The sequence below is a fragment of the Zootoca vivipara genome, chromosome 2 (genome assembly GCF_963506605.1).
Source record: "Zootoca vivipara chromosome 2, rZooViv1.1, whole genome shotgun sequence".
Taxonomy (NCBI): Eukaryota; Metazoa; Chordata; class Lepidosauria; order Squamata; family Lacertidae; genus Zootoca; species Zootoca vivipara.
Window position 1 is genome coordinate 75,240,249 of NC_083277.1, and position 22,276 is coordinate 75,262,524.

Here is a 22,276-nt window from a genome sequence, read left to right on the forward strand (position 1 = left end):
TGGCGAGAACCAAGTTGGAGCACAGAGACCAGGTCCAAATTCTTTCTCAGTAGCTGATTGAATGGCCTCTGCCAAGTCCATCTCTCTCTCTCTCTCTCTCTGTGTGTGTGTGTGTGTGTGTGTGTGTGTGTGTAGCCTAACTCACAGTTATATTGTTGTGATAAAAATGGGGAACCCTGTACGCCACTTTATGCTCCATTGGAGAAAAGTGGGATATAAATGCAATAAAATAAAAGGTCAGATTGTTATGACATTCTAAAGCAAAGCCTATACTGGTGACAATTGTTGCTTAGAACAGTATAAATATATGAAAAGAAAACTATCACAGTCTCATAGCTTTTTATCTCAAAATAGCAGGGGAGGTATCATTACACCATTAGAAGTACCGTAGGTATAGTGAAAGATTGCTGCACCAATTTGTACAGTATGAGAGGATATAGAATTAAAAGACCGGCATAATCTACTCGTGTTTCATCCTATGCTACCATTCACTCCTTGTTCTCCTCTGCATCCTCCTGGCTGCCTCTTACGGTACTTAACTCCCTTTTTCATTATTCTCAGAAACAATCAGGTTCCCATACATGAAGCACAACCTTCCATCTCTGATGTATCTATTTGCACAGTCTCACCCCTCCAGCTCCTTGGTTGTGTGTGTGTGTGTATTGTGAATGAATTAAACATTGCCATGGATTCTTTAACAGAGTTAAAGTTGCCAGTCAACTCTTTGGATAGAGACTGTGTTCCCTCGCAATCTATAATGCATGAAATATTTGTGTTAAGGATTCAGCCCAGAACAGGCAGGATATTAAAAGTGGGATAACATATCCTGAAAGAAGGGGAGGTGTGTGCTATTCAGCAGGCATACCCCAGTGTAGTGGAAATGACAAGCTGCAGCACCCAACCTGCCAGTCACCAGCCCCAACGGATACACACTCCAAACAGAATCTGACAGTTCTGACACATTGCAGCCAGGTTCTCACAGCCTTACAATGCCTGAAAAGCACAGCAAGCACAAAAGCAGGGAGTACCAGAGGTCTTCTTGCCTGGGGTAGATCGAAATCTGAGCAAACTTCTCACACACCCTACAGATGCACTTCTAGGCTGTTGAACACAAATCTGGAAGGAAAGCCACTACTTTCCTTTCTGAGAAAGAAGAAACCCATGTAGATTTCTCTGCCAGGAGAGCAGCTGCTCTCCAGATCCCCTCCAGCAGTTTAAATTTCCAAGCAACCATTAAAAGCAAACGCCAAGGGAGACATAAGCTTGCCCATCCCACGATGGGACCCGTCCAGAGCATTGGCCAGATATTTAAAGTGACGGGCTGGTCAACATGCACAATCCTGCCTTTGTAATGTCAACGCTGGTGAAAGAAAAGAAAGAGCCAGGCGGCAAGAACTTCCTGCCTGGCTTGCTAGGAAGTTGCAGTGTGTGCACAGACAATTCCAGCTACAACATGCACTCACAGTGGATACAGGAGGGAATGGAAGAGACCGCACAGAAGCGGCTGCGGGAAGGCGACCCCATCGCCTCTCAGCTAGCTAGGTAGCTGCAGCCAACGCGCCCCCCCCCAAGAAAAACACGCAGGGGGAAGACGCCCGTGCGAAATCCCAGCAAAGCAGCTGTATCAAGAGCAGCAGATATGTCCCAGCATGTGAGGAAAATGAACGGCTAGAGGATTTTTTTCAAAACGCTCTCAGCAATTCTCCCCACCCGACCGCGGGTTACACTTACACACACATGCCACGCTCACTCACATAGTGTTTGTTGGGAATTCGCCGCTTCTGCACGTCCAGCACCTTCACCTCCAAGATACTCTTCCGGGGCATAGCGCTGGTCCTCTGCAACCCGAACCCCAGAAGCAAGTAACAAAATAAAGCGGGAGGGGGGAGGGAAGGAGTGTAAATCTTGGAGAGGGGGTAGAGGGGAAGATAAGACTGAAAAACCCCTCCTCCGGGAGGGTCGTCGCAGACAACGCTCCTGACCCAAAGCGCAGAAAACTTTTAAACGCAGCGGTTGCAGAGATTGTGCTGCTAAGGAATAGGCGAGCCTGAGCCCCACAGCACCCTCGGCGCCTGCCTGTGTCCCCCCTTCCCCTTTCTTGCTTCTGCTTCCTCTTCCTCCTCCTCCTCCCCCCAGTTCTACCCCCTTCGCTTTTTCCCTGGCCAGAGTTTGTAGATGCAGGAGGGCTCCTCCCAGCCCATCCCTGCCAAAGCAGCCTATCCCACTCAGGCGCAGGCGGTGTGGTTATGGCGCTCTCTGATCCAGCCCCGCTCCCCGGGCTTCTTAAAGGGCCACGAGCACCGCGCGGCTCGCCAGCGCTTTCAGGCCAAACACGCAGAAGCGCCGAGCCAGCTCGGCTGCCCCCTCTCCGCGCCATGCGTTTGGCTTGTGCCGCTGAGGGGTGGGGGGGTGGGGGCGGATTGGGGGGGGGTTGGAAGCAAAGGCGCAACTTTTCAGCTGTGGCCGGAACACGGGTGGGATTCGGAAGTTGGAGTTGGTTGGCAAATCCACACGTTCCTGCCCACTGCGAGCAACACAACCAACCAGCGCACGATCCTTGCCTTTCTTTCACGTCACCCATAAGCAAGATCAGCAAGGGGGAAATAGAGTGACTAGATTAATATGAGAAGCGAGTCTTTTCCACACACTCCCAAGTACTGTAGCATTTTAACCTCCATTTGACCCCCCCAACTCGCCCGCCTCTCTCTCTCTCTCTCTAGTGAAGGAAGAGAGCTCGAAAGCAGCCGAGGTTAAATGCAGGCGTCGCCTTTCTCTCAGAAGAGGAAAGGGCACCAATTAATCCTCGTCTGAACCTGGAATTACCACACTTTGAAACGTTCCTTGTCGCGGCAGGAGGCGGCGCAATTGGTTTCCGAGGGAGGCCGAAGCGAAGGTCGCCTTTCCAGCCGTCGTCGCATAAAGCGCTCCTTTTCCACAACTCTCCCTCCTGTCCCTCCTATGGAGTAAATAGCCCCTTGCAAAACGTCGCCCCCTCTCCTGTTCCCCGCGGCGTCAACTTTACACGCTTGTCCTGCCCCAATAAAGGGAGCGGGTGGGTCTTGAGGGGTGGATTCAGCAATCCCACCCGCCATTGTATCGTGTTGGGATCTGTAGGGAGAGGGTGCGTGAGGCCACCTTGGAGATTAAAAAACATGGCCCCGAAACATAAGCCAGCTCCCTCAGCTGCTGTGCAATACAAGAGGACAACGACTGGTTCCAACGCTGGATCTAGACACATTTTTTTTTTAAAAAAGCGTTTCAGTTTAAAGCGGCATAAATGTAAACGGGAAAACGGGTAGAGAAAAACGGGACTTTGCGTCGCCATCTGGTGGCACAATGTTATATCACACATACAACGCATATAACTGAAGGTAATGAGCCAGGAGCCTGACAAGATTTTGGTGAAGACCGATAAGGCAATAAACTTACTGCTTGAAGATATGAACTGTAAATGCATGCCTATTGATGGCTTCACTTTGTGACAGAAGGCTCTTGGCCTCTAGAAATTCTCCCAGCCTTTAGCTGAGGATGGGCAGCCTGGGAAGGCATTCAAAGCCAGCCCCACTTGGCTTCAAAGCTTTAAGATCCACTTCGACCTGGAAAATGTGCACACAACTGATGCTGCTGCACTTGCAAAGAGGAACAGTGTACAGAAGACAAAGATGAGGATGATGACAGGATATGCCAGCAAGTTGGAATCTGCATCAGTTTGCTTTCCCAAGCACATGAAAACACATGAATTGATTGCTGACTTTCATCCTTCTATTGAACAAAGCCTCAAAATTGCACGTGACTTTACAGACACTTTGAGACCTTATCCAGAAATGCTCCAGCTGTGAGACAACAATGGCAGTTGCCAATCACCATGTTTCTCACAACAAAAACCACCAGCAGCAAATCAGTTCACACAATCAACTTCTGAAGCTTAACTAAGGCCAACCATGTCATCTGCAAATCAGTTTTTGTGTGGCGTTTTCTGTTTTTCAGAGGTTTGTTTTGACTACACACAATTTTGGCTTTATGCACTATCCCTGGAACATCATCCCCAAATAAATTGCAGGTTGCCTGTACCCTCCACTGAGGGACACAGCTGGGAACTAAAAATTCCCCTCATCCCCACCCCTTGAAGCCTGCAACAAATAATAGGAGTCTGTATCTACACAGTTCCTTCATATACAGTATTATAGATTAAGAGTATAAAAAAAATTCCTTCAGTAGCACCTTAAAGACCAACTAAGTTTTTATTTTGGTATGAGCTTTCGTGTGCATGCACACTTCATCAGATACACTGAAAAAGATTAACAGTGTTCACCACATAGTGTATGAGGCAGCTGCTTGTATCTTTCATGCAAGTTGTAAACTCACTAGGGACCACAGTGCTTCTTCACCACAGGCCAAATGAAGTAATATACAGGGCCATGGAGGGGTGACTGGCCGCCCCCAGAATATTCCAGGACCTCCGTCTGAACAGTCTGTTTCCATTAAAAGGTCTGTGGGCCTGTGACTTTAAAAATTCAGTATTAAGCACAGCTGAAACCAAATAGGGTGGGTCCTGAAAAAAATGCACCTCAGGTGTCAAAAGGCTGGGGTAAAGAAGTGCATCTTTAGCATTCCCTAAAAGCTATCCAATGAAGGTCCCAGACACACCCCTGTAGGGAGGAGTGTTGTGGGAATGCTTAGTTACATTTTAAAGTGAATTCAGATTTAGTGCTGGCACATCACTGACTTTCAGATTAATTGTATTCTCTTATAAACATCTCATCTGTGTCCTTGGCAGCAACTGAAATACATCCCACTTTCTTCAGCAGCAACAGCACAGTGCAAAACAGTATAATTTAATATACAGCAAGGCATATCTCTATAACTTCTTTAGTTGCAGAGACTTAGTTCTGTTAGCATCCATTGGCACCAAGTAGTGTAATTGCTACTACCTCTTTGAAACAAAATAAAAATATTCCTTCCAGCAGCACCTTAGAGACCAACTAAGTTTGTTAATGGTATGAGCTTTGGTGTCCAGGCACACTTCGTCAGATACACGAAAGCTCATACCATTAACAAACTTAGTTGGTCTCTAAGGTGCTACTGGAAGGAATATTTTTATTTTGTTATGACTATGGCAGACCAACACGGCTACCTACCTGTAACTACTAGCTCTATGAGTTGCTTTTGTACCAGTTGGGGCCCTTAGAAGGACTTGTGATTCAAGTGGTTTTTTTAAGAGCATTTGCAAATTACATTCCTCCAAAGGGTCTGGTACTACTTGTATGGCATGACAGTGTTAGGAAAGCCTTTGGTCATAACTTTGCACAGCCTCCAATAACACATGAACAAAAATGGAGGAAGCAGCAATTGCATTGTTTGGGGGACCAAGTAAAGACCACTGCACATCTGCATTGTAACAGGTTGGAAAGGAGGGTGGGAAAAGAGCCGTGTGGTGTGGTGTAGTATGAGGCACCGTGGCTGCATCATCTCTTAATGCCCTAGATCAGGCATCCCCAAACTGCGCCCCTCCAGATTTTTTGGCCTACAACTCCCATGATCCCTAGCTAACAAGACCAGTGGTTGGGGAAGATGGGAACTGTAGTCCAAAACATCTGGAGGGCCGAAGTTTGTGGGTGCCTGCCCTAGATGATTTTACAAAGTATGAGCAATGCAATAAACTTGACTTGACATGTCCTTGAACTGTAACATTTGCACACACACACACACACACACACACACACACACACACACCTTATCAAGGTGGGGCTCTGGGGATTTACAAAAAAACTAGGCCTCGGTTTTTGTGTTCAGACTACCTGATGGCTGAATAGGAGACAAATAGCCTACTCTTGAGACCTGGAGAGGTGAGAGAAGCTAATCAGAGCACCTTGTACTTTCTGAAATGGCCTCAGCTGGGCATAGAGAACCTGGTGCCCCTCCACAGGCTGTTGGGCCGCAGCTCCCATCAGCTCCAGTCCACATGGGCAATTGTACCGGGGATTATGGAAATTTAGTCCAGCAATATCTGGAAGCCCAGAGTCCTCACCCTGGCCTAAAACAACACTGCAATCAGTACAGTACTTTTATTCCAATGCAAATGCAAGGGAATTTAACAGCAGGCCCCCTGAGCATGTTTACTCAGAGGTAAAACCCATGGATTTCAATGAGATTTACTTCTTAGTAAGTGTGCATAAGATTGCAGCATAAATGAAGCAAAAAGGAAGAGAATCTATTCTACAGTCATCATCATCTCCAGATGAGAACCTGGCAATTCTATCAGCCGATAATGCTGTACCATAAATTCCTGTGTCCTACACAACTCTTTCTGCAGGACACGGGAGACCTAACAAAGGAAAAATATGGTTTCACTAAAATCTGGAAGACAACCATTTGGACTTTCATTCTCACCGGCTTAGCTAAGAATTAAGGGTGTTAACAGTATGCAGTACTTTGTTCTTATGAAACAAAATATTTTGTTCAATGCATTTTTAATTAATTTTCCCAACTTTCATACCACCTGCACACTCATCCATAACTATATCCTTTCAACGCAGGGTATTCATTAATTAATTAAACGAACATGTTAATTGCACCTAGATAAAAGCTTCTGAAGTGTAAAATAACTGATTATAGACACTGGGTTTTTAGTCGTGTTTCTGCCATTATGAAGAAATCACTGTTTTTAACATTTGTTTCTATGAAACCTGACCAGTTTTGCAACAGCTTTTGGAGAATCCACAACACCTTTAGGCAGCTTATTCCAGTAGGGAATAAGCATTAAGAACAAAAGCGTAAGATCACTCTACCTCTCTCTCTATAGACACAAACTCACTCACACACCCCTCTAGCCTTCTTTTGGTGACCAACATGTAGTCAGCAGTCCCTTGGTTTATTTTAATATTAATTGAGATTAATAATGTTTATCCTCGCAGCAGCTTGTTAAAATAAATTCCCCTTGCATATCTCCGTCCTCCATCACAAAGCCACTCCAGTGCACCACTTACAAGAAAACTGGCGTGAGGCCAAGATAAAGCCAAAGATCAATGGGAAAGCACTTAAGCATCAGAATGCCTCACAGTGCTGATTAATCTGGATGAGATTTTATTTGTTAGGAGGACTGTCTTCCAACAGGGGTGGAAAGCATCCATGTGTATCAGTACCATCATATGCCTCCAGTATTTATGTTAACAAGCACCTAGACTCCAGGGTATATGGTACAGGAATTAGGATGTTCCCACTGCCTGTCAAAATTCATGTGCATTTATTTTTTGTTTTGCACGAAATTGCTTAATACTAATGTACTGTTGTTGTATGGGCAGGGGAGGGGGCATAAACATAGCTCTTTCAAAAAGGTTTTTGGTATAATCTTTTGTTTTATGGCTTGCTCAATGCTGCTCCAGTTTTGATTGCTGCTGTCGCTATTCTTATATAGTAATCTTGGGCGTTTTATGACTGTTAGCAAAAGTAGGTGAGATACGTTGCTTTTAAATATAGTATGTTTTCAGCTTTGTTTGCTGCCCTGGAAAATAAGGTGGGAGATAAGCAAATAAATAAAAAATCCACTTTATTGCCTATTACTGTATTGATAATCAATAATTTCTCAAGATGCTTCTACAGTCATCCCTCGGTTTAAGTATGCCTATTTTCAGTTTAAGTACTCCGCGGACCCATCTGGAACAGATTAATCCACTTTCCATTACTTTCAATGGGAAAGTTCGCTTCAGGTTAAGTACGCTTCAGGTTAAGTACAGACTTCCATAACCAATTGTTTGTAAACCGGTGTACCACTGTATCACTGTTGAAAGAAAAGTGCTCAAGGATGACTGTAATTTCATAAAGAACAAGGCCACAGGGGCCACAGAATGATGACCCTTTGCAGTAAGCAAGGTACTGTGCCCAACCATAACCCCAACCCAGGATTTTATACCTGAGAAAAAGCTAGTTTAAGATAACAACTTGTGAGACTGGCTTCAACATACGGTAGTACTCAAGTTGTCATAAAATCTCAGCTTATGTTATCTAGTCAGAGGCTTCCAAGACACTTGAAAACAAAAACAAACATTTGATGCTTTTCCATTAAAGTGCCCTCAAAGGCAAGTGATTGTAAAAGCCTGTCACAGGGACTACTCTTCAGCTACACGTGTACCTTGTACTTTTCTGGTAACATCAGTTGGTCTCTCTCTTTAGCATTATTCCGCATCCTACCCCCTCAAAGACAGAAAAAACTCTGGCCCTCCTGTTCTTGTTGGGCTGCTGTTGCCAACTGTCCCAACCACCATGGGGACTGGCTAAGCATGATGGGAGCTTTTGTCGAATGAAATCCAGTGGGTCACAGGTTCCCCAGCTCTGCCCCACCGAGCAAAACAGGCCGATGGAGATAGTTCTTTTCCACCAGCCCTCAAGGAGAGAATAGTATGAGAAATGGGGAAAGGGCATCAATTATCATTTCTGAAGGGAAGCAAAGCTGAGTTTTGAATCACCTCATATCACCTCATAGTTATCATTCAGGAAATTCTCACATTAGGAGCTAAATTCTAAAGTCAGAATATACATTCCAGTTTCTTAGGAAGACAAACCTAGTCATTTCTGCCATCTGCTGTTTTTTTACACACACAAACTCCTGTATAGGGTTGCTGGTGTTTTTTCTCTCTTCATAACCGGGTTAACAACAAAGTAAAGCTTAAACTTACTTAAGTCTCAATGGGCTTGCTTGAATTCTTTTCTTCACCAAGTCCTTTGGAATAATCCTCATTTCTATTTCCCCTCACCTTTATTTTTCCCTTGTTCCTTTTGGGTGTCCACTGTCGGCTTAAATACCAGCTCTGTATGGCTGCTACTCCACCACTGGGCTGGTATTCCACCACTGGGAATCTTTCCAAAATCTTTAAACTGGAAAGCTGCAATGCCCTTGCTGCTGACTTCATAATGCTGGCCTTTGAGGGAATGGGGTGATGTCATAGTTAAAGCGCTAGGATACCAACATTTAACATTCCTGCAGCAGCACAACTGGTCAGTCCTTTTGCCAGTCCGTACTCATATCTTCACATCAAACTGCCCTATCTCAACAACTTCCTCAAAAGATTAAAAAACAACAAACCCTAATAACACACCATTTATTGATGACGTTTAAGTATGTCAGATTATGCAGGAACATCTCTCAAAACTTTAAGACCAATGTTTTAATGTGGTGCCCTCTAATGGACACATTGAAGAAATGCGTATTATATGGCCGCAGGAATTTAAATAATTCGGTAAAGGCGAACACTGAAGGGGGTAGAACTGGTCTATTAGAATCATAGAATTTTAGTCAGAAGCAACCCTGAGGCTAATCTACTGCAACCCCCTGCAATGCAGGAATCTAGACACTTATTCCTGCATTCTTATTAACAATGCCATAAACGGATGCACAGTTAGAAAGCGCTTTTACATCTTATTTCCAATAGCAGTTAGCAGAGGGCTCAAGGCATTTAAAAATGCAACTTTATACAAAAGGATGAAGAGTGCTCACAACAGCAGAAAATTTAATTTGCATCTCCTATGATGTCTGAAGTCACTGTTATTCTTACACTGTGGATGAAAGTTGGACTGCTTTCAGTGGGGTAGTGGAATGAAGTGCTGCTACTTACTTCACAGCAGAAACAATGGTATTTCCTTGGTGCTATTTACCCATCCCTCCACACGGCGCCCAATAAATAAGCTTTCACCGGAGAGAAACCACCCCATATGCTAAGCAAAGGAAGAGGCAAGCCACCTTAGCATGCATGGCTACGGGTTTAACTGCCTCTTCAATTCTGAGCAATTCCAAAATTATTATCACCACCCAAAATGTCACAAAATAGGGAGCAAGCTTTTGAGTCCAGGGAGTATAGTTATAGGACTAGTCACAAAGGGTGCCTGAACTTCAGCATCGACCATTGCACAAAGGATGGCAACAGAGGGTAATGGAGTGAAAGCTCTTACCGTTTGTTTAATGGTGCATCTCATATTCAGCAAGCCACCAAAGTATGCTTTAATTTCAGAGGCAAAGAGAAGCCACCTCTACCAGCTGATTTGAAAATGGATGCAGGTGTGCTCAGGTTATTTTCCTCAGTGAGATTCTCCATCAGCTGCTCTCACACAGCCCTGGTAATTAAATCAGGTGCTTAACATTCCATTTTGGGGAAACTGGTTTTTTTCGGGGGGGGGGGCACAATATGTGAATCTGTGTCGAACTTCTACACCATGTATTATGTAATGGAAGAAACTGTAATTTACCATTTCCATGTCTTTCAGTACAAGCGTGCATTTTAAGTACCATTTTCTTAAATGTAAGGTCTCCTAGAACAACTGGTTCCTATTTATAATAAATGATGTTTACTAAACTTCAGGGCTAGGCATGACATCTGTGCTTGCCGATCAATTGCAATCTACTTGAGGGCCATGACAACAGCATCTATTGGTTTCTTTGACCTCAAAAGCACGATATTCAACACAATATTCCCTCTGCATGTGCTGTATTTTGTGACATGCAGAATTTGGAAAACAATGTCATGTAATTCCCAGCAACTCCATTGCATTGAGGGAATTGCGGAACCCGTACTCAGCAAAGATGACTGATCCATCAATGGCAATTTCCACATGAAAACATTATCTAGCACATGTATCCTATATAATAATGTCCAAGATGTCCCTGCGTCCAAGCTGTCCCGTGTGTCCCTGGGGTACTGCGCATGTGCCCCAGGGATACAGGGATTGGACAGCAGAGACTGCGCGCGCGCACTCTCCCCCCCCCTCTGCCTCCTCCAACCGCCGCTCCCGCCGGACACTGCCTCACTGCAGGGCACGTCAGGGAAGCGAGGGTGGAGGCCGGCGAAGGCCTCCTCACAACCCTCCCTGGCCCGTGAGAGGAGCGGCGGTTGGAGGTGGGGGGGGGGGAGAGAGTGCACGCGTCCTTCCTGTCGGCGGCTGGGGGAGAGGAAGGAAGGAGGAGAAAGCGCTCCTCCGTTCCTGTCCCCCTGCCGCCGACAGCAAGGACAGGTCCCAGGGTTCGGAGAAGCGCTGCGCAAGCGCTTCTCCGAACCCTGGGAGGTCTCCTTGCTGTCGGCGGCTGCGGGAGAGGAACGGAGGAGGAGAAAGCAGCGCTTTCTCCTCCTCCGTTCCTGTCCCCCTGCCGCCGACAGCAATGACAGGTCCCAGGGTTCGGAGAAGCGCTGCGCAAGCGCTTCTCCGAACCCTGGGAGGTCTCCTTGCTGTCGGCGGCTGCGGGAGAGGAACGGAGGAGGAGAAAGCAGCGCTTTCTCCTCCTCCGTTCCTGTCCCCCTGCCGCCAACAGCAATGACAGGTCCCAGGGTTCGGAGAAGCGCTGCGCAAGCGCATCTCCGAACCCCAGAATTTTCTAGAGCCCGTTATTGAACGGGCTGAAATACACTAGTTATATAATAAATGGCTAGGCGACTATACGGGGCTCTCCATTCCAAGACTTTGCACATGCTTTTACCGGAACTGTAGGTGCTCAATAATTGCTAATATCAAAATAGAAGGGCAGCAGATTCAAAATGGGAGATGATGTGGCGGCTGATAGTGGGTGCAGGTCTCCCTCTTCACCAAACAGTGTCACCCTTTAGCTATTCTTGGAGGTTTAGCAGCAGAAAATTAAAAACAGCTCCCAGCTGGTCACAGCTAGCTTTGAGAATTAATAGCTTTATTACCAACACATTTCAATGCACACATTCTCAAAATGAGACAATACATATTTTAAGAAAAGTTTGGTTCAGAGCCCGAAAGCTGCTGATTGTGGGGTGTTTTGAATCTCAGTAAGCAGGAATCAAATTCCATTATGCTCAAGCCAAGTTTATGTACAAATGCAAGTCAGCACTGCTGACCAAAACCCACAGGCAACAAATACAACAAAGTGTTCAGGACGCAAATGCAGGCGCTCACCGTGGTAATGTTTTTATTAGATTATTTACATCATAGTGGTTTCCCAAAAAAAGAGAAAACCCTTTTGGGTAGAAGAATCAGCCCCCCCCCAATGTAAAAAATATTGTAGTTTTGTGCCAAGGGAGAGAAAGAAAAGGTTGGCTTTGATTGGGTTAGGGAAAGAGAAAAACAAAGAAAAGTGACACTTTCTTGCCGCAAAAGGAGCAGGACATCCTTGCAACACTGCACGAGGTAAATATTGCACTTTTGTAAAAATTACAGCAGCGCTGGGTAGCAGTCAAGACCACACTGGCACACAAAGAAAGATAAGCACACACAAACTTGCAGCAGTATTAAAATTAGCAACTTTTGTTTGATTTCTTGGCCAAGGATGAAGACAATTAGATGACTCTGGCTGACTTATAAGGAGATTGAGCTGCATGTGGGTGTATCCACAACATACATAAGCCTGTGCACAATGCAAACTATCAAAAATTTGCAACATAAAGTTAGAACAGAAATTGGCTGTCAGGTTTGGAGAAAATTAGGATATCTGAATTTTCAGAACACAACCCACTTACAGGCTCTGTTCAAGTTTCTCTCAGTCTCACCCGACAGTATCTCAAAACACAATTATTTAGAACAGGACAGTAACCCCATGGTTTCTGGGTGCACATTTTCTAGCCTCTAAAATATCCAGAATCAGGAGTCTCTTAAACAAGACAGTGAAACTGCAGCCTGGCAGCAGCCAATGACTTTGCTAGACCTCCATTTCCATTCCAGCAAGTTAACTCTGAGAACAGAAATCACATCAACAGCAACATGGCTTTATAGGAAGACAGGGAAAGAAAAGCATTATTTCTTATACAGATCAAGTGCTGGAAAGGTCCTGAGTGATACACAAAACGCCACACTGGAGCATTTTGCCAACTTAAGTGCTTTGAGATGGCACAACGAACTGTGAAGACTTTGTTTGAATGAAGTACCAATGAACTGTGAAGACTTTGTTTGAACGAAGTACCAAATTTAAGCATTTACCACAAACAGCTGACCCAGATGGAGGATTATGTGAATTGCACTGTGCAAAGCATCAAGACTTCAATATAGATTTAATGTCTAGGGAAATGCAAATTGGCCAAACTGATAAAGCCCTGACATTTCCTGAAATATGTATTTTAAAAGTGAAATGGGGAGTGGGCAAGGTGTGAGGGGGGAATAACATATCTTTGGTTTAAAAACAGCCTTTGGAAGACTTAATGATATGCTGATTATATATTCAGCATTTCAAATGTATCACATTCTATTCTGCTATATGGGGCTCCTCTTACCTGGATCATTCTGGCTTGCTACAAACTCAAAAGTAGCAGCAAAGGGATACACAATGGCCAAAATGCTGGTTTTTGCCAACATCATGTTCTCAAATCACAGCACACCCAATAGTTTATACAGTGGACCTTAAAAAACAAAAATGAAAAGCTAGCAATTGATGTCCTATGAAACTCACATGAGTTGATGCAAAACAAGATGCCTTTAACCTTAGGCCAGTTGTAAACTTGCTGCTACAAGGCATTTGCACTGTTCTTCTATTTAATATATTGGAAAGGGCAGCCACTAGCTCTTGCCATAACCTGAGCACAAGCTTTGCCTTCTGGACCAACTGGGCTCGCGAAAGAAATGGAGACAAGAGAGATAGAACTCCCTGCTGATGAACACAGGGAAAAGAAACCCATTGCCTCACAATGGAAGAGGAGGGGAAAGTGAAGAGCAAAGACCAGACCTTTATGTTACCCACCATTTTAGGATCTGAACTGTGTGGGCCTCTGCACAACTTATTAATAGGGGCAGGTGTGCGAAGTTAAACATCCCCAAGCTGGGCAGCAATTTCCACAGGTGCCCATGTATATGCAGCCTTCGCAAGTGTTGAATTGCACTCTAAGTTGGATCATAAGCTTCTCATTGCCTTTTTGGTCAGGCTTTGACTCGGGACTGATTTGATTTAAACACTCCACTTGTATGTTTCAGGCTGTGGTAACTCTTTGAGAAAGGGCAGAAATTGTGTCACACGTTACCAGGGTGGTGTGCTGGGTCACTTCAAAACAAGCTGAGGAATTGATGAGTTTCAATGGGAAGGCCTAGATTCTAGGCCCTAGTAGGAGAGGAGAAGGAGCCCTTTGTTTAACTGACAAAGATGGAGGCCACAATAAAAGCTGACAATTTCTCGTTGTCTTTTGTAAGCTGTGAAGCTGAACTCCTAGTGCTTCAAGGCAGTAAATGGTTAGACCATTAAGACTAAAAGGTTAAGTGAGATCCACTGACAGACATAGAAAGTTGGGCCTAACAGGAAACTAGTTAGAAAATTAAACAGGCAAGTTTATCAGCAGCACTTAACAGCCATCAACAATCTTTTAGGTCACCACATTCATCCCTTCAACAGATGGTTAAGAGATAAAACTGCCCAAGGTCTGGGCAATGGGATCAGCAAGCGATGTGAACTCTGCACATGACCCCATTAGCTCTACTCTCTGAAGCTCACCCACAACTCTCCAAGTGCAACTGGTCAGCACCAGCCAGGGCCACATGAATGGGAAGCTGTCTCATCTCTAGGGGAACAGACCTCAGGCCACATTGGTTGTCTCAGACACAAGAGGAAATCAGAGTTGGCGCAGGAGAAAAGGGAGCCCTGACAGTCCTTTGGGTCAACTTCTCTGTGGACAAAGGCAGGAATTGCCTTTCTGTCCACTAATCCAAGGGTTATGAAGCCTCTGCAGAACTGAATGGGACAAATTTGGCAGGCTTGTTTGGCGACCTTGAGGGCTGACCATCGGTCTCATCACTGAGTTTGAAGAACATTTCTTGCTCTCGCTTCTTCTGATTCAGTTCATCTTCCAAAGCCTGAAATGCGAAGAGAAATGAACTCAGTTGGAGAAATGCTTTAAGCTGTGATCACTTCACTGCTCTCTGCCACCTGGATTCCTGTCAGCTTACATCAGGGGTGGGAAAAAATTTCTGGCCAGGAGGGCTCAGATCTTAATCTCCCAAGACCTGGCAGACGTCATAGTGATGTCACGTGATGTTGCACTTTGACGCCCCTGTTTAATAGCCATTTGCAAACATCCCCATGCTGCTCCTTACATCTCTGAAAATCTGAGGTTTAAAGTACAGGACTGTTTACAAATGGCAATTCAAAAGCCCTTGTCCTCATTATTCCTTAGCCCTCATTACTCCTTAACCTTCTGAAAATAGAGGCTGCCCCATGCTACTCTTTGAATCTCCAATTTGGGGGGGGAGGTTCAAAGAGCAGCATTAGAAGGGAAGAGTTTCCATGGAATGGAAGCCACTTCCCCCTTCTTAAGCAAGGCATGCAGCCATGCACCTATCAGGTATGATGTCAGGTGGAGGGTGGGTGCAGCTTCCCAAAAATGACCTGGCACGCCAAGTTTGGCCCATGGGGTGGAGGTTCCCCAACCCTGGCTTATGTACATGAGTTGTCAAAAATGAAACAAAATTAGATGAAATTAGAGGAGAGAACCAATTCCCCAAACCTAAACTTGCAACATTTCAGAAATAGGTTGTCCTAATTCAACCCTCCTCCAAATCCAAATTGTTTATTTATTTCATTGCTGTTCTGAATAGCTTCTTAGGAAGCTTCTCAGACAATAACAACATATAAAACACTTTCAATTATAAAAACAATTTTAAATCCAATAGAAATACAGACTGGAATAAAAATTACTGCTAGCATTTTAATGAGCACGAAGTATTCCTCCCCCCCCCTGGAGTATTTGATTTGGCAAATTGATCTGAAAGTCAAAAGTTCAATACTGAAACTTTGATTCCCCGCCCGCCCCCCCCCCCAAAAAATTCTAATGGTCTTTGAAGTTTTATTCCAACTTTCTTTAGCTGTCACCTTTTTCCGTGGCCTCAGCTTATCCCGCCAGTCCTTCAAGTTCTGATTGTGGTTTTCATCCAGAGCTTTCAGTTTCTGGGTCTCATGTTCAACCAAGAGATGGCACTTCTCATTCTATACAGATTTAAAACATCAGAAGAAAAACAAATGAGGGAAGCTCTGCAGAGCAAAAAGGTCAGTATCAAATCCAGCATCTCTGCTGACTTGATTTATAAACCCAACATGACTTTCCAAGACCAGGAAAGAACAAGATTAACTTCAAAAGCAACAAAATCCCAACTCATTCTATGCTCATTCCAGAAACCTTTTGCGTCCACTCAATTTGGAGTTAATGAATGTCATGGTTAGAGGCTGCTCAGCCACGAACCCCATTGAGAGGCTTTGGAAAATTCACCCTCTCCATGTCTATCATACCTCACAGGGTTGCTGTGAGGATTATATATACACCATCTTTATGGAGAGATAGGATGTAAAATGTCACGACATGCCAAAAGCAAAAACAAGAAATATTGAAGCACCTTTTCCATTTCTGGGAGGGTTTTGTTGTCAGGTAGGATGAACCAACTTTTCAGAATGGATGGCAGACTTTTCTCTATGAGCCAAACTAGTGGGATGCCACACCCCTCCCAAGCATACCTAAAGCTGAGCCAAAAGATGGTTTTGAGTTACCTGTAACTGTTGGAGTTCATTCACGTTGCTCTCACACTGGGCACTCATATCCTTCGTCTGTATCTCATGTTTCTGCTGCTGCTGCAGTCGCTCAGCTTTCTGCCTTTTTTCCTCCTGCTGTGCAAACTGAAACAGAAGGGAGCAACCCAACATCACCATCATTAACTGTGGTTTTAAATTACCAGGCTATGTTCGCAGGAATTTTAAACATGTCTCCCTACATTTTATATATATATACCAGGAGCTAGAATGCTGCACGTTGAAGACATGGAGGGTCACCAATGTGAGAACAATTTATTTTCAGGGGGAAATGCCCCCTCTCAGCTTCTGCACTAGGAATAAGACCCTCAAATACATGTACTCCTTTGATATCTGTTGGTGTGAGGACAATATGATCTGATTCCATGGCACCTTGTATTAGTTGCACCACAGGTGCCAGAGCAATGCAGGGGGCATAGCTATGACATTCCCACCCTTCCATGAAACCATGTGTTGCAGGAAGGTTTCTTGAGCTACCCACTGTCTGAAACCTTCTAGCAGTATTAACTTGTGCTTTATATAGCACTGGAGCTTAAAATGTCAGTGATATCAGATGGAACTGAGCAAATATCTGTCAACAGCCTGGACCAGTGGCTTCTGGAAGTACGTGCTGTTGAGCAAGGGACCCTCCATGTATAGTCTACAATCCTGCTTTCCAGCCTCACATTGGGCGAAAGATTCCTGAATTGCGGGAAGTTGGACTAGATGATCCTCATCATCCCTTCCAACTCTACAATTTTATGATTAACAGTCCTCGCTTGCAGGAATCCGAATGCAATGTCACTGCCTCTCAGCCTAACCTACCTCACAGGTTTGTTGTGGGGGTTAATGAATGAGTGGGGGGGGGGAATTGTGTGTGCTACCCCATTGGAGAAAAAGGTGTGATATAGATGAATGAATAGATGGATGAATGAGTGAATGCAAGCGCCACAAATCGAATCCTTCCGTCAAGGGTCCTAGTGCTACCCTTCACCTGTTTTATCTTCTCCCTCTGTTCTGAGGCGCTTCCACTGGAGCTGATATGGAGGCTCTTCTTATACATGGCCATGCGGGTCTTCCCTTCGCTCCTCTGAATTTTGGGGAGACGGCCTTTCTCTTGCTGCTGCCGGATTTTCAGCTGCTCCATCATTCGCTGGTTATACCGTTGCATTTGCTCACGCTCCTGGAATAGCAACGGCAGCCCAGGGTTGGGGTGCGGGGTGAGGAGAGGTGAGTCAGTACAATAAATGTTGCAAGTTTACAGTCAAAGCAAATGGTGACATTGGATATTTGACCAGGGTAATATTCAACAGACCACAAAGGGGACAGACAAGTTTAGTTTAAGGAAAACAAAACCACTTCTATGAAGATTCACCATGGCTTACTCCAGGCGCCCAGTCAGATAAAAGCTAATGGAAATGCAACAGGCACTACTATGGCAAGAATACTTTGACATCAGTCCTATTGAAGCACACTTACTCACTCACACAAACTAACCACCTGCATGGGAAAGAGGTTTTGTGCTGGCCTAGGTTGATGAGAGCTGTAGTCAAAAACATTTGGGGGCACCAGAATGGTGAAGGCTGGTGTAAAGTAAGTGGTAGAATCTTGTTCATTGGAGGTTTGTAAGCAGAGGTTGGATTGTCATCTGTCAGGGATTTTTCAGCTGCGATTCCTGCATTGCTGGGAATTGGTCCAGATCAGTGTTTCCCAACCTTGGGTCTTCAGCTGTTTTTGGACTACAACTCCCATCATTCCTAGCTAGCAAGACCAGTGGTCAGGGATTATGGGAACTGTAGTCAGAAAACAGCTGGAGACCCAAGATTGGGCAACACTGATCTAGATGATCCTTTGGGTTCTATCCAACTCTACAATTCTATGAGTCTATGAATCTATAAGCACAAAACTGTACTCCTATAACTGACCATAGTTATTCCCTCTCCGGGCTTACTATGTTTGACTGCACTGACTATGGTTAAATATATGCAGTACTCTCTTACTTGGGCTCTTACCATTACAGTTTCATGTCTTCACCATGTTGCAGCCACACACCCAATGCAAGCAAGCAAGCAACAGGGAGGCCATTTTCTGTAAATCTGCTGAGGTCAATTCTTTTACAGCAACTCCACACCTTGCTCATCCGTAGGAAGCATTAGAGTCATTAAAGAAAATAAAGCAGACTGAAACCCTGCTACCTTCTCGTGTTTCCGGAGCAGTTCATGCCTCTGGAGGAAATACTGGTCTTTCAGCTGTTGCTTAATAAGCTGGTGTTTCTCCTGTAGGTGGTGCTCTTCCAGATCCCAGATTGTAGCTTCCCGATCTGAGAAAAAGGTATAAAATGTCCTATGGCAGGCATAGCCAAACTTGGCCCTCCAGATGTTTTGGGGCTACAACTCCCTAGCTCACAGGACCAGTGGTCAGGGATGATGGGAATTGTAGTTCCAAAACATCTGGAGGGACAAGTTTGCCTTGTCACATGGGGGAGGCCAGCATTTGGTGTGTCCCCCCCCTCCTCAAAGCTGGGAAAGTGCTAGCCAGGTTTTGGGAAGGAGGTGGGAGGATTCCAAGACCCTGCCGGAGCCCTCACATCTCTTTCTCAAAGCCCAGCGCTTCGCTTACCTAGCTTTGGGAAGGCAACGTGAAGGCAGCACGAGGGCTGCCCAAAAAGGCATCGAGGGCAGCATGAGGCCCTTGTTGGACCACCCTGGACTAAATGAAGTCTGACCCCAGGCTCAGTTATTGTCCCTTTACGTCTTTTATACTCCTGCAACCGCTGGTGCTCCCAGGTCCATACTTAAGGGGTGAGATGATAAGAAGGGCAGGAATTTATTTGGGCAGAGGTGCAGAAGGCATGAAAGAAGGATGCGGAAGGGGCAGAAAGGCAGCTAGAGAATCCTTGCAGTTAAGAGAAAAGTGCTATACCCCCTTCCCCCCTTCCAAGGCTGTATTGTGTCTATAAGCTATTGGGGAAAACTGCAACTTGAGACTGCTTGGCTACTCTTTCCAAATTACATTGCTCGTTAATATTACTACTATTGAACGCTTTGACAGGATGTGGCATGCTTTTTGCTATTGTCTTTGGCGCTATCTCACCTGTTCACTTATAGTTATGTCAATAACTCTCTTGAAGGAAACTCACCCCGCCTGGTGTCTTAGATGCTTTGAATCCCATTCCCATCAGCCCTAGCATGCCTGACTAATGGGAGCTGTAGTCCATCAACATCTGGAGGGCACCAAGTTAAGAGAAATACCCTCCCCACTTTTTTGGGGGGGGGGAAGAGACACCCTCTCACCTCTCATAAGCTGTTGTTTTTTGTTGAGGCACTCTCGCTCCTTGTCACAGATCTCCTTCCGATTTTGGGTGGTGATATTCTTCATGGCCTGTTCCAGATCCTCAGCCTGTTTGGCTTCAAACTCTTGCTCCTGGAAGAAAGGAGACAGTAGCAAAAGAGATGCTCTTATTGGTATGATGCCTAAAGCTTTTTTATGAGTGAGAGCAGGATGGGTGGTATGATTCTGCTGCCTTCCTCATCCTGATAACTGGGAGGCAGGGAATCAAATGTGTCCATATGGGTCTTGGCCTCACCATGGACTTAATATCTCTAGAGCTTACCATGACTTGCTTTCTCTGTGCAAACTCCTCCATCTTTGTTTTCATGGTCCCCTTGCGCTGTTGTCGTGGAAGCTTCTCAATGTCACTCTTGAGCTTGAAACGAAAGACACAAGCAAAAGTTCTTACTGGTCCAATTTCCTAATAAGTCTGAGCAAAAGTGATTTATCACATTGGCTGTGTTGCCTGATGGCTGGGCTTTAAATCCACCAGCTTTATGCTGACATTATGCTATCACTTTGATCTGCTTTCATTTCACCCTCACCTATTTTTCTGTTAGTGTTTCTTAAGTCTCTTGTTTCTGGGTGGTGGTGGTGGTGATTACTTTTACATTCTTGCCTGGCAGCATAATTACAGACAAGTGAATTTAGAAAAAAGGTAGGGAACCCTCAGGGCCCAGGGACAGAATGTGACCCTTTGGCTCTACCTGGCCCTCAGGAATCTCTAGGTCACGCCCTGGCTGCACCCCTACCCAGCTCCTCAAGTGCTTTTGCCTGGATGGAATGTGCCCCTGAGCTGTGACAATGGAGGATGGGCAGGTGTCTGTCTGTCTGTGTGCATTTGCATAGCTTGTTTTGCTGCTCCCTGTTCTCTCTCCTACCTTTCTTCAGCACCCCTAAATCTTGGCACTCTGCCCTCAGCTTCCCTTCCCTTGCACAGCTTGTCTGTGACATGAGAACACCTCAGCCAATGACAGCAGGAGGACTGAGAGGGCTTTCGGATAGGCCAGTGCCAACAACTAAACCTAAGATTTCCCTGTGCAAGATTTTGGCCCAGTATTGACTTTCACCTCCTTCTTTTTTTGCTTCAGCTGCTCCTGAAATTTAACAAGATCTCGTTCCTGCTCAGCACGGATACGCTTGGACTCTTCACGGCGGCGCAGCGTGTGGTCCTGCTCCATCTTTTCAATTTGCTGCTTCTGCTGACGTTCCAGATTTTCCAGTTCGGTGTCATAGAATTTCTTCTTTGTCTATACGAGACCAAAGAGGACATTCAGACTTCCTTATACTTAGCTGAGAGTTTTGATTACGTTAGTATTTTTCATTATTTAGTTAATAAAGCAAAGTGCAAAGGCACAACTTAAAATGAATCCACCTTAAAACTTTTTTTGAACATATCCAAATCTTGTTGCATCTCTGAGCATTAGCAGTTCTAAATATTGAAGGCACATTGCCTGGGGATACCGTAGTACATCCTTGGGAGTCTCTCTTCCCATACAAGCACCTCACACATCAACAGGGGGCTTTCCCAGACCTACCTGGAGATGTTGTAGATTGGACATTCTGCATGCAAAGCAAATCCTCTACCACTTGGCTACAGTCTTATTCCCTATATGGGGAGAGACCATGACAGGGCCCTTTCAGTAGTGGCCTCTGTCCTATGGAACTCATAAGCCTAGGGAAGCTTGCCTCACTATTCTGAAACCAGAATAAGAAACCAGAGTTTCTAAACTACTGGTCTACATCTTGTGGGTCGGGTCCCAATAGTGGTTCGTGACCTGACCCAAGGAGGGTTGCAACAGGAACACTGCCACCGTGAAAATATATGGGAAAAGATTAAGAAATGAGTCCCCAAATGCATCTTTGGGGGTTAAATGGTAGGTATGAAAAAGGCTGAAGATACCTGTTCTAAACAATAAGAAAAGGATTAAAAATATGTTTTATGAGGTGGTATTGCGATTTTTAAAAAAAATTAAGCTCATACCCTGAAGGTTTTGTGAATATTACAGTATTCGTAAAAAGGTTAATTTGTGAGAAATGTGAGTTGCTTTAATTGCTTCCATAGTTGATATTGTTTCTTTGCATGCCATGTTTTCAATACATACATACACACACACACACACACACACACTGTATATTCCGGCGTATAAGACGACCCCTAACTTTTCCAGTTAAAATATAGAGTTTGGGATATACTCGCCGTATAAGAAATACGACCCGGCGTATAAGATGACCCCCGACTGTTGAGAAGGTTTTCCTGGTTTAAAAATAGTCTTATACGCAGGAATATACAGTATATATTACTCTGTGTAAGCTACCTCTGACTATCAGAGTGACACAGAAATGGAAGAGAACAGTAAACAAGCTGCAGTAGTCTTCTAGTTCACACACACACACATATGGCAGGGAGCAGACTAGGAGCTTGAAGTGTGTGACAACATTCTCTCCTGCCACACACATGGATCACCTGAG

General features: G+C 44.9%; 2 protein-coding genes across 3 annotated transcripts in view; both read right to left on the reverse strand.

The window, feature by feature from the left end:
- Nucleotides 1-2,349, reverse strand: part of SH3PXD2B (SH3 and PX domains 2B) — a 115,254-nt gene extending 112,905 nt beyond the window's left edge. The window contains exon 1 of one of the 2 annotated variants that reach the window (XM_035105293.2): nucleotides 1,755-2,349. In XM_035105293.2, coding sequence (XP_034961184.2) covers nucleotides 1,755-1,826 — 72 coding nt within the window. In that variant the 5' untranslated portion in view covers nucleotides 1,827-2,349. The remainder of the gene's footprint in view (nucleotides 1-1,754) is intronic. The other variant, XM_035105294.2, reaches the window with a different exon arrangement.
- Nucleotides 2,350-11,641: 9,292 nt separating this feature from the next.
- Nucleotides 11,642-22,276, reverse strand: part of STK10 (serine/threonine kinase 10) — a 69,021-nt gene continuing 58,386 nt past the window's right edge. The window contains exons 12-19 of the mRNA XM_035105292.2: nucleotides 20,875-21,054; nucleotides 20,088-20,180; nucleotides 19,768-19,897; nucleotides 18,670-18,794; nucleotides 17,469-17,657; nucleotides 16,457-16,582; nucleotides 15,788-15,901; nucleotides 11,642-14,772 (exon numbers count right to left, since the gene is read on the reverse strand). Of these exons, the coding sequence (XP_034961183.1) occupies nucleotides 14,632-14,772; nucleotides 15,788-15,901; nucleotides 16,457-16,582; nucleotides 17,469-17,657; nucleotides 18,670-18,794; nucleotides 19,768-19,897; nucleotides 20,088-20,180; nucleotides 20,875-21,054 (1,098 nt within the window). The 3' untranslated portion in view covers nucleotides 11,642-14,631. The remainder of the gene's footprint in view (nucleotides 14,773-15,787; nucleotides 15,902-16,456; nucleotides 16,583-17,468; nucleotides 17,658-18,669; nucleotides 18,795-19,767; nucleotides 19,898-20,087; nucleotides 20,181-20,874; nucleotides 21,055-22,276) is intronic.